Source organism: Schistocerca serialis, chromosome 4 (assembly GCF_023864345.2).
Source record: "Schistocerca serialis cubense isolate TAMUIC-IGC-003099 chromosome 4, iqSchSeri2.2, whole genome shotgun sequence".
NCBI lineage: Eukaryota > Metazoa > Arthropoda > Insecta > Orthoptera > Acrididae > Schistocerca > Schistocerca serialis.
The window spans coordinates 661,067,441-661,080,412 of record NC_064641.1 but is presented as its reverse complement, the minus strand read 5'-3'; the positions used below and the strand labels follow the sequence as shown (position 1 = coordinate 661,080,412).

The 12,972-nt window shown below is 43.2% G+C and overlaps 1 protein-coding gene across 3 annotated transcripts in view; it reads right to left on the bottom strand.

Annotated features, from left to right (window-relative positions):
• LOC126475527 (sialin-like) overlaps positions 1-12,972 on the bottom strand; it is a 103,483-nt gene that overhangs the window by 45,094 nt on the left and 45,417 nt on the right. For all 3 annotated transcript variants that reach the window (XR_007586742.1, XM_050103461.1, XM_050103462.1), the window contains one exon: positions 5,737-5,869. Coding sequence is in view for 2 of the 3 variants with exons in the window: in XM_050103461.1 (XP_049959418.1) it covers positions 5,737-5,869 (133 nt within the window). In the remaining variant the exon portion in view is untranslated. The remainder of the gene's footprint in view (positions 1-5,736; positions 5,870-12,972) is intronic.

Sequence of the window (12,972 nt, the reverse complement as noted above, 5' to 3'; positions counted from 1 at the left end):
CTTTCAACACCATCAACACACAGGTGAGATGTTTTATTTATTTAAACGTTTAGGGACGTTTTATTTTAGCGTTTAAAACATTATACAGATATTTGTAATGCGGCGTACGTCGGCCCCACACAATGCAACACCAAAACAGAAGGGAGCCTCCACCTTGCTGCACTCGCTGGACAGTGTGTCTAAGGCTTTCGCCCTAACCAAGTTGCCTCCAAACACGTCTCCGACGATAGTCTGGTTGAAGGCATATGCGACACTGATCGGTGAAGAGAACCTGTTTCCAACCCTGAGCGGTCCATTCGGCATGTTGTTGGGCACATCTGTACCGCGCTGCAAGGTGTCGTTGTTGCAAAGACGGACCTCACCATGGACGTCGAGAGTGAAGTTGCACATCACGCAGTCTGTTGTGCACAGCTTGAGTCGTAACACGACGCCCATTGGCTGCACGAAAAGCAATATTCAACATGGTGGCGTTGCTGTCAGGGTTCCTCCGAGCCGTAATCCGTAGGTAGCGGTCATCCACTGCAGTAGTAGCCCTTGGGCGACCTGAGTGAGGCATGTCATCGTCAGTTCCTGTCTCTCTGTTGGTTCACTCCGAGACGCCTGGACACTTCCCTTGTTGAGATTCCTTCCTGGTACAAAGTAACAATGCGGACGCGATCGAACCACGGTATTGACCGTCCAGGCATGGTTCAACTACAGACAAGACGAGCCTTGTATCTCCTTCCTGGTGGAATGACTGGAAATGACCGGCTGTCGGACCGCCTCCGTCTAATAAGCGCTGATCATGCATGGTTGTTTACATCTTTGGGCAGGTTTAGTGACATCTCTGAACAGCGAAAGGGACTGTGCCTGTGATACAATATCCACAGTCAACGTTTATCTTCGGGAGTTCTGGGAACCGGAGTGATGAAAAACTTTTTTTGATGTGTGTAATTCATCCGATTACAGATCTGTTCACACAAGTAAGTGTTTCCAAATACTGAAATTTTTAAAGCATGTTTGTAAGGCGCTGGATAGTTCTTCTTATCCAAGTATGTTTTATAGAACTCTTCCAAATCAACCTGATTAAATTTCCCTTTTAACTGTGCATAATATTGTATTTCGCAGAATTTCATTTGTAAATGTCTCGGTAGTGAAGTCATGTCTACAGAGAATAGCGTAGCAAACACAGAACAAAGCAGACGATATTTCTCAAAATCTTTAAATCGGTTTTAGAATTCGTATATCAAGTCAGATATTAAGCATTTAATAGCTGCCGCCAATGTGACGATCGATTGTTTTGATAAAGTAGGAAAATGTGTGAAATTTTTTTCTTCGTAACTGTTGTTCCCAAAGCCCAAGTTTCATTTGCAGTGCGGAAATAAGTTCAGTCATGATATTAATTAACTGATAATTTCCTTGGAGTCGAGTATTAACATCATTTAGGTGGCTCGTTATATCGACCAAGTGGTAGAGCACTTGCCCGCGAAAGGCGAATGTCCCGAGTTCGAGTCTCGGTCCGTCACACAGTTTTAATCTGCCAGTAAGTTTCATATCAGCGCACATTCCACTGCAGAGTGAAGATCTCGTTCAGCAAAAACCCCGTTATCTCACATTGAACCCCATGAGCGAGAGGTCGCAAGTTGAAGCTGTAATAACGCTGATTTGATAGTGTTTTGTTAGCAATTATTACAGCAGAAATGTTAGCTGCTAATGACTCACCATGTGCATCAGGAGGGCGACGAAAAATGAGGGTCAGGGAGGTGCAGAGATAAATCTTCTATGGGACATATGTATTATACTTCAGAAAATGGACATCGTCGATATTCAACAAATGTTCAAAACAAACCATTAACTTACACCATGAACACCAAATGAAAAATGGCGTACCACAGTGATCACAAAGGTTCACACTATCAAGATCAAAGGTGGGAATTACAGACCGTGCAGACATCTAGCTAGAAATTCACTTTTTAAGAGTTCATGTAGAATCATATTGGAGTAACGGGGTGATGATAACTGATGGAAGGTGATGGCATGCAACTGATTGCGAAACAGTTTGTCATGGAGCTTATCGTGAAACTGGCTATGCTTTAAGGCAAAGCTGCAGATAGCGTGATAATATGTTTTATAGGCACGGAAAAGACAAACATCCAGAGCTGAATTTGTCCATGGTTTCAGACGGTATGAATTACACTGTCATACACTCTTATCGAGGGGTAGTTTGCCCTAAAGGAGTATGATTTATATACGCAGACCAGGAATCAAGAAAAAGCAAGTTATTTGACAAGCTATTGGCCAAAAGCAGTGCTCATACCATAGTAGTAGTTCTCTTATGCCCCTTTTTCCCACTCTTGCTTTCTGTGACATAAATATTCCCCACAGCCTTTGCAAGATCACGCACAGGAGAAAGAATCGTAAGGGGCAGGTCACCTCCGACTTTTTACAGCATAATAAATAATTTTCCATCCAATTTACCATCCATCTTAACACTCGACGTAATTGCATGCAATTGTGTTAAGGCATTGATGTTAGTTGATCTTGATACAACTCTCTTAGTACATCTAATTTCTAGAGTTCCTTTCATATGAATTTCCTCTTAAAATTCTGATTGGTCGGAGCTGAGAACAAATTCCTTACTAAACGATGGGAAAAGTTAGTTTATCTCATCTACAAATTTTCTGCCCGATTACGCAGTTTGTTGTGCATCATCAAGTTGATGCTTGTTTGAAATTTCGATGTCTTAAGTCTTCCAATGCTGTAGCACTGTCTGAAGTTATGCAACCATCCACTGCTTCCATTGAAATCACTGTAATCTACGTAGCGCGCGGTTTGATGTGGAAAACACAGTACATCACTGTTGTGCGCTGTCTGTAAATTGTATCTAGCGTCATGGAAACGCAGAAACACCAGTTTTTGTAACAAGTGCCTCTTGTCCTCCCTTGAATATCCGTAGTTTTTCTTATCCTGCGGACGTATTCGAAATCTGTTCGTAATTGATTTATACTATGTTGCGGATGATCTTACATGTACGTAATTGTGTTTAGTATCCGCTCTTTGGAGAACGATTGTCCTTTACTACGTTACGCTCTACACGGGATTTGTGACTCCCTGTCCGACGAGGATGATGAACGACATGATTCGACACCTGTTTTTGTCTCTCTTTCACTTGTTAAGGACGTAGCATCATCATTGTACTCCTCATGTACATTGCCCTCACAGTCGAGCGTATACGACACCATACATTCCACTGACTCGTCGTGGAAAAACGTTAATATTTCATCTGCTGCTTCTTTCTCACTCTATGAAATTCCTTGTGTTCCTTCCTGACGAAATACCAACTTCGGCAGCTCTTGTTGTAGATGTAATGCAATGCTTGCTTCGTTTATCGTTGTCATTGGTCTGGTTTGTACGGGGTGGGGCAAATAAAAGTGGCTCGGAGAACAGAGTTCCAGGATACAAACAAAAACAGCAGAGGAAGCGAAATACAATACTAACCTGACTACAGCAGACGTTGAAAGTGGGCATCATGCATCTTTTTGCGCTTTTGGCCCCTGGTCAGCAAGCTGCTGAAGGCGGATCGAAGTAGGAGTACTGGAATTGCTGCAGTCTCATCTGAAATGTTCTGCTGCAGTTCTTGAAGACTATGGGGGTTGTTGTAATACACCTTAGACTTGAGGGCTTCATACACAGTGTAATCGCACACTGACATGTCAGTCGACCTGCATGGGCAGCTAGGGCCGCGACCAGGCTGGCCTCTGGTAACAACTCTGTCAAGCGTGAAGACTGTGTGAAGGTGCTCCAAGGTTCGGCCTGCTGTCTAGGCAGATACTCGATCCTGTTGGAAGTAACTGTAGGTCAAGGTGTATGTTTATATGCATACAATCACGTCCAGTCGTATCCACTCGTCTGGCCCACTTTTATTTGCCCCTGTATTAACACCACTAGCACTGTAGCACTGCTGTGAATTACTCTTCGACTAAGCAGTTGAACTATGCTCCGTAGCCTCATGCTGAGCTCACCATTGGATACATCCAGTTCCGCCCTCTGTTGCCGTTAGCAACCAATATTGTGGTTGCATGGTAGACAAAATGTCGGGCATCGAATGGCATAATCCTCATTGGCCTTTTGCGACCTCGCACTCGAGGGGTTACTTGTGAGTAACATCACAAAAACTCGTCACATCAGAGCGAGCGAAGTGACGCGGTGGTGAGACATTAGCGTCGCATTCGAAAGAAAGATGTTTTGAAACTTCTTTATTTAAATGAGTTCAAAAAATGGCTCTGAGACTATGGGACTTAACTTCTAAGGTCATCAGTCCCCTAGAACTTAGAATTACTTAAACCTAACTAACCTAAGGACATCACACACATCCATGCCCGAGGCAGGATTTGAACCTGCGACCGTAGCGGTCGCGTGGTTCCATCTGTAGCGCCTAGAACCGCTCGGCCACCCCGGCCGGAGTTTAAATGAGTGTGTCTGTACTTAAACTGCAGAATGACTGAGAAGATGAAATTTCTACATTATTTGATCCTGAAACAGCTGAGTAAAACTGAACGTACTGAGCCTACTTTCTCTTTACTTTTTCTTATCATGTCAATACCGACCCAAAATATCCTAGCTCAACGCAATCTGACTGCTCAAAAAAAATTACAACCTGACTTCAAATAATTAATACAAAAGAATGGCCCTGAATAAGAAGCAATCCTGACAATAACCTATACATTTCATTAAGCACTTACCTCAGAAAAATCTTCAGTACGCGAACTACTGCAATACGGCGAGCGTCAATACTGCCAGCTAAATAAAAGATTCTAGGTACTAAAGCCACTAACTACTAATAGGCATGTGGTTAGCAAAGGAAATATTTTGTTGCAGACCAAATAATGTATTTTTTACCTTAATAAAGTGACATCCAGCTCAAACACGAATATAAATCATCATTGTCATCCAATACTAAGATATATAATCGTGACTAATTTTCACTTTCAATGTTGGATATGTACAGATCGTTAGCCTACGCTAACACTTCAGACCTCTACCCTACATCAATGCTAACTTCTTACATTTAACATCCATCACTCCTGGCTGTTCACCTCCAACTGCCCAACAGTACTTCTGTCACTGCTGGCGACTAACTTCCAACTGCCTAACAGTATTGGCGATTAACTCCCAACAACGTGTCCGGCCAGCCACAGAGTCTCTTACAAAGAAAGCACAGTCAGAGATCCAATGTAAAGCGCTGCCGACACAGAACAGCCCACTTACAGTTTCAATCGCTCGTTCAGTTAACGAAGTTAGGACTTCTGTTATTTTTATAGTCTGCTCAGGTGAGCGCTAAGATAGTTCCGTTGAAAGGGCACGGCCGATTTCTCTGTATATTCTTAAATATTTCGAGCTTGTGCTTCTTCCACATGACCTCGTCTTGAATCGGGAGTTTAACCCTTCATTATGTCGGACTCTCCACTTTATCCTTTTTCCCTTTTCCACTTTGCACTAGGTAAATTCAGCGACATCACTTTGTGATCAATGGTATCTGTCAGTGTTAACTAAATTAATTTCATATCCTGAACTCTTTACGTGCCTTTTTTGCGTGTTTAATAGCAGCTGCTAGGCCTCTACATTGTAGATATCTCTATGCAGTATGTTACATAATGAACAGCAGGTATTTTAATGTCTTGTGCATACATCTTTGCAGTTCTAAGTATCTATGTAAGCTGTTACTAAGATAAGAAATTTTAGACAGCCAACACTTACCTAATCCATTTATAATGCGGAACGTGCAGGTTTTGGACACGCGTCCTTTCCGGAGCAGGAAACCAGTGAACCACACAAATACCAAATTGCCAGCACCACCAGTGATGTGAGGAATGGCTGATATGATCCCATTCTGTCGAAAAGCACGAATACAGAGTGTTAATGACGGCGTAATTCCCTATTAAACTAAGAATGTACGTCTCATAATATTATAGTAGTAAGAAAGGCTGTTAATGGAATAATTAGTTCTTGAATTGCTCATTGTGTAAAATGAAGGGTTAAGAAGCCAAATTTCATGTATTCAGAAAATTTACATAATCACCCATGGTATCGTGACTGCATACAACCTTTACCACAGCTTACAGTAAATACGCATATGCCACTAACAACAAGTAAGTTTAGCAGACCTTCTATAAAAGGTTGTCCAATGAGAATATCGTTGAACATTGTGACAGTATGTTAAATGAATTACGTCTATAGCCAGTCGCTCATGTAATATTACACCTACTTTACTTCCATTAACTAGTTTTCGGTGCATTTCAGGCTCAGGCTTTAAGGAGGGCATGTGAGAAGGTACTACCCCCTCCCCGTATTCCTGGAATATGAAGTACAGACGGAATTGACATACATTTAAAAAAAACGATTGTCTGTGAATCCTCTAAACCGAGTTTTAGCCGGCCGGAGTGGCCGAGCGGTTCTAGGCGCTACAGTCTGGAACCGCGCGACTGCTACGGCCGCAGGTTCGAATCCTGCCTCGGGCGTGGATGTGTGTGATGTCCTTAGGTTAGTTAGGTTTAAGTAGTTCTTAGTTCTAGGGGACTGATGACCACAGCAGTTAAGTCCCATAGTGCTCAGAGCCATTTGAACCAGCCGAGTTTTAGGAAACGCTATCATTTCTTGGATGACCATCGCGATATACCAAGACTTTACGAAGTTCGGCATAACTTATGATTGTAAATACGAAATGTAGGAAGGAGAAGGAAAGTGGAAGGTTGGGTGGGAAATCCTAATGCCTAGCCACGGAGGGTGTTGTGGTAGTGCAATGGCGAAAGTTGAAAATTTGTGCCGAACTGGGACACGAACATGGATTTAATGAATCTCATGAACGGTGGCGTTAGCGGATTTTTTTATTTTTTATTTTAAATGATCGCCTTAATCGAACCCAGATTTACCGCGTCTCATGAACGGTGGTCTTAACCGCTTCGGCTATCTGAACACGGTCCGTAACCGACTGAAATCCCAACTTACCACACGTTGCAATGCAGTGACCCTACTCCATTAAGCACTCTACTCGCAAATCCTAATTCCCATAGGAGTTTAAGTGATATTTGTGCATTCGCACAGAAATTAACGCCGTTACTCTCTTTTGCAGAAATGTGTATGTCTGAGTAGTGTCTGTTCTGCCGGACTTGTCTTACATAACAGACCCCACTCGGACATATACATAACTCGTGTTTCTTTTGCTGTCACACTGTTCACATGAAATTACGCCGTTTTCGTCGGTACAGTTGCATTTTTGTGCTGACTTGAATACAAGGCAGATGCGAACCTTTTGCAGGACAATGCTGAAACAGGACACTTCACCACGCCCCCTATTTTTGGGTACAGTCGGGCGATTTAGTTTTAAGTGGCAGGTCGCTGGACTAGCTCCAAATAATGCGCTCAGGTTCGAATTAGATGTACTTGTCTAGTCCCATCCAAGCCTTTGTGAAAACTCGTTAATGGTCTGAAAGGTAACACATGGTTTCTGACACATTAAATACACAAGTTTTTATCTACCTTATAGCCCATTACATGGGTGACATATCGATTTTGTACGGAAGCTTTAGTTTTTCTAGGTTTTAAGAAAAACATTCGTTTAAAACTTGTGAATTGCTTATTACTACTACTAGATGGTTTTCGCTTTTTTCACGAGAATGATCAGTTGATTTTTATGATTCACGTGGTCACCTAAATGGGCCGCTGAGATACAGGACGGGCCCTGCGATACGTTCATAGTCTGGCTTCGCTACAAGAAATACTCCACAGCTTCGTTAATTTTATTTGTTTATATTGGGCCTAGCGTGTCAATAGCTGAGATAATTCCAGTAACAATTAGGCTACACAAAACATTTCAGCGATCGTTAACTTAGCATCTCATCACTGTTCTCGTAGATGCAGGTGTACTGTATAGTGTTGCCTGATAGTTACGCTAGTAACGGTAAGAAGTAATTTAATTCCGCTCAGTGTCATTTGATTTCTATTGATTTAAGTAGTGCCATCTGGCAGAGGACTTTTTAGAGCATACTGTTGCGACCGAGAGAACTGGGGTTGCGCTTTGAGCAGGAGTCTGGGATTGGAGTTTGGGTGAGTGGTTCAGTGAATGCTCGGAACTGTCAGTGACACAGTGGTATCTGCAAGAACATTTATTTATCGTGATGAGTTTACAGAATTGTAAAGTGTCTTCAGAGCGACGGTTGGAGGCCCGGTGTAAGCGTGTGCCGCGAAGAAGTACTAGTGCCTCCTCAGCGAGACGTGACTTCGCCCCACAGGTCACTGGGTCTTGTTGTTGTTGTGGTCTTCAGTCCTCAGACTGGTTTGATGCAGCTCTCCATGCTATTCTATCCTGTGCAAGCTTCTTCATCTACCAGTACTTACTGCAACCTACATCCTTCTGAATCTGCTTAGTCTATTCATCTCTTGGTCTCCTTCTACGATTTTTACCCCCCATGCTGCCCTCCAATGCTAAATTTGTGATCCCCTGATGCCTCAGAACATGTCCTACCAACCGGTCTCTTCTTCTTCTCAAGTTGTGCCACAAACCCCTCTTCTCCCCAATTCTGTTCAATACCTCCTCATTAATTATGTGATCTACCCATCTAATCTTCAGCATTCTTCTGTAGCACCACATTTCGAAAGTTTCTATTCTCTTCTTGTCCAAACTATTTATCGTCCATGTTTCACTTCCATACATGGGTACACTCCATACAAATACTTTCAGAAACGACTTCCTGACACTGAAATTTATACTCGATGTTAACAAATTTCTCTCCTTCAGAAACGCTTTCTTTGCCATTGGCAGTCTACATTTTATATCCTCTCTACTTCGACCATCATCAGTTATTTTGATCCCCAAATAACAAACCTTCTTTACTACTTTAAGTGTCTCATTTCCTTATGTCCATTCCGTTCAACTGCTCTTCTAAGTCCTTTGCTGTCTCTGACAGAATTACAATGTCATCGGCAAACCTCAAAGTTTTTATTTCTTCTCCATGGATTTTAATACCTACTCCGAATTTTTCTTTTGTTTCCTTTACTGCTTGTTCAATATACAGGTCGAATAACATCGGGGAGAGGCTACAACCCTGTCTCACTTCCTTCCCAACCACTGCTTCCCTTTCGTGCCCCTCTACTCTTATAACTGGCATCTGGTTTCTGTACAAACTGTAAATAGCCTTTCGCTCCCTGTATTTTACCCCCTGCCACCTTTAGAATTTGAAAGAGAGTTCCGGACGGTGTGGCCGTGCGGTTCTAGGCGCTTCAGTCTGGAACCGCGTGACCGCTACGGTCGCAGGTTCGAATCCTGCCTCGGGCATGGATGTGTGTGATGTCCTTAGGTTAGTTAGGTTTAAGTAGTTCTAAGTTCTAGGGGACTGATGACCGCACATTTTAAGTCCCATAGTGCTAGGAGCCATTTGAACCATTATTGAAAGAGAGTATTCCAGTGAACATTGTCAAAACCTTTTTCTAAGTCTACAAATGCTAGTGAAACGTAGGTTTGCCTTTCATTAATCTTTCTTCTAAGATAAGTCGTAAGGTCAGTATTGCCTCACGTGTTCCAACATTTCTACGGAATCCAAACTGATCTTCCCCGAGGTCGGCTTCTACCAGTTTTTCAATTCGTCTGTGAAGAATTCGCGTTAGTATTTTGCAGCTGTGACTTATTAAACTGATAGTTCTGTAATTTTCACATCTGTCAACACCTGCTTTCTTTGGGATTGGAATTATTATATTCTTTTTGAAGTCTGAGGGTATTTCACCTATCGCATACATCTTGCTCACCAGATGGTAGAGTTTTGTCAGGACTGGCTCTCCCAAGGCCGTCAGTAGTTCTAATGGAATGTTGTCTACTCCCAGGGCCTTATTTCGACTCAGGTCTTTCAGTGCTCTGTCAATTTCTTCACGCAGTATCGTATCTCCCATTTCATCTTCATCTACATCCTCTTCCATTTCCATAATATTGTCCTCAAGTACATCGCCCTTGTATAGACCCTCTATATACTCCTTCCACGTTTCTGCTTACCCTTCTTTGATTAGAACTGGGTTTTTATCTGAGCTCTTGATATTCATACAAGTGAATCTCTTTTCTCCAAAGGTATCTTTAATTTTCCTGTAGGCAGTATCTATCTTGCCCCTAGTGAGATAAGCCTCTACATCCTTACATTTGTCCTCTAGCCATCCCTGCTTAGCCATTTTGCACTTCCTGTCGATATAATTTTTGAGACGTTTGTATTCCTTTTTGCTTGTTTCATTTACTGCATTTTTATATTTTCTCCTTTCATCCATTAAATTCAATATTTCTTCTGTTACCCAAGGATTTCTACTAGCCCTCGTCTTTTTACCTACTTGATCGTCTGCTGCCTTCACTACTTCATCCCTCAGAGCTTCCCATTCTTCTTCTACTGTGTTTCTTTCCCCCATTCCAGTCAATTGTTCCCTTATGCTCTTCCTGAAACTCTGTACAACCTCTGGTTTAGTCAGTTTATCCAGGTCCCATCTCCTCAAATTCCCACCTTTTTGCAGTTTCTTCAGTTTTAATCTACAGTTCATAACCAATAGATTGTGGTCAGTGTCCACATCTGCCCCTGGAAATGTCTTACAATTTAAAACCTGGTTGCTAAATCTCTGTCTTACCATTATATAAACTATCTGATACCTTCTAGTATCTCCAGGATTCTTCCATGTATACAACCTTATTTTATGATTCTTGTACCAAGTGTTAGCTATGATTAAGTTGTGCTCTGTGCAAAATTCTACCAGACGGCTTCCTCTTTCATTTCGTGCCCCCAGTCCATATTCACTTACTATGTTTCCTTCTCACCTTTTTCCTACTCTCGAATTCCAGTCACCCATGACTATTACATTTTCGTCTCCCTTCACTACCTGAATAATTTCTTTTATCTTATCATACATTTCATCAATTTATTCATCATCTGCACAGCTAGTTGGCTTATAAACTTGTACTGCTGTAGTAGGCATGGGCTTCGTGTCTATCTTGGCCACAATAATGCGTTCACTATGCTGTTTGTAGTAGCTTACCCGCACTCATATTTTTTAAATTCATTATTAAACCTACTCCTGCATTACCCCTATTTGATTTTGTATTTATAACCCTGTATTCACCTGACCAAAAGTCTTGTTCCTCCTGCCACCGAACTTCACTAGTTCCCACTAAATCTAACTTTAACCTATCCATTCCCCTTTTTAAAGTTTCTAACCTTCCTGCCCAATTAAGGGATCTGACATTCCACGCTCCGATCCGTAGAACGCCAGTTTTCTTTCTCCTGATAACGACGTCCTCCTGAGTAGTCCCCGCTCAGAGATCCGAATGGGGGACTATTTTACCTCCGGAATATTTTACCCTCCCCACCAATGGCAAGGTCCATGGTTCATGGGGGGGGGGGGGGGCACTGGGCCTTGGTCGTGTGCTAATCTGGCGCCAGTGAGGGGCACAAGGAGGCGTCGTTTGTCCAGACAGTCCAGTGCGGCTCCTCCTTCATTGCTCTCAGAGACAGCACATTGTGTGTTCAGATGATTATGATAATTCTGGTTTCCAGAACGCGCAACATGGTGGTTATTAATGCCCGTACAAAGTTCCAGTCTTTTCATTGTTCAGTCTAGCCATTGTCCTAAATGATGATGAAATGATGAGGAAAACACAAACACCCAGTGCCCAGGCACAGAAAATCCCCGACCCGGGAATGAAACTCAGGACCCTGTGATCCAGAGGTAGAAATGCTAGCCACTTGCCCACAAGCTGCGGACTTGTGTCTTCATGTGGAGACTGTCGACTGTGGTCCAGGATGTCGGTTGTTGGAAAGACAAGGTCCTGGTCATCCACCATGAATCGACCAAGATTGCAGCAGATACTCATGAGTCAGCCAGGAGGCCACGCAACCAAGCTATGGCTGGTCAGTGCAAAGATGGCACCTTGCAGATCATCTGTGATGACATGAAGTGGAGAAGGGCTGGCCGCACACCAGTCTCCTCATCTGTGATGACACAGCCTATAACAACATTAGACCACGGCGGTGGTTTGCATCAGGTTGGCTGCATCTCGGTGCTGAACTTAGCAATTGGATGACAGAGAGGCCATCATCGATCAGCTTGTTGTGTTTTCACTGGAACTCAACAGACTGTCATTCTCTCTGGTTCTAGAGAACTGGACAGAATGGCGGCACGACGAAAAGTGTCTTTTTGAGCCCTGACAGTTTCGTTATTTAAACGGCTGAGTCTGTGCCCGGGACGCGGTGTCTCGTGTTACGAGAGCACATTTTCCCTCGTGTATCTGTCCCGTCAACTTTACTTGCCTCTCTGTGTTAATTTACTTATTATTCTGAGTCGACGGCTTATGTCATTCTCCCTACGTCTGACTTCCCAGTGGCGCTCTGGCATTGAAGTTGCTTATACTCCACAGTGCCTTGTTATACAGTACTGCAACATCTGCATTTTTGCCGTCCTAGGTTGGGGGTTGTGTGGCAATGCTCGCCGCGTGCCCAACATCTGTTGCAATGGCAGTACTTGTTGTTGACATTCTGTTTGGCACACTAGGCTTCTGTTCTGAGTTTGCCTGGTAGAACTTTAAAAAATTTAAAGGTGTACAATAAAACTGTTCTGCAGTCCAACAGGACGTATAACAAGTACACAGAAAACAACCCACACATTACATTCATGTAGGTCGTGTAGCCTACAGTACATTCAGTAGTGTTATGTAAATTGATGGTGTGGGGGGGGGGGGGGGAGGAGGGGGGGGGAGAAAGGAAAGGAACAGACGATATCAGCGGCGATGAGTGAAAAATGTGTGCCCGACCAGGACCGGGATCTCCTCTTGCTAGGCAGTTGCTTTAACCACTGCACCTCCGACACACGGTCTGTATCGGAAATGCGCAGACTGTCTCGGCACGCTCCCCGGCTGACCCACACTCACACGTAGCGCCACCTACCCATGTCCTCCTTGCTCGCTGAACTTAGATTCCC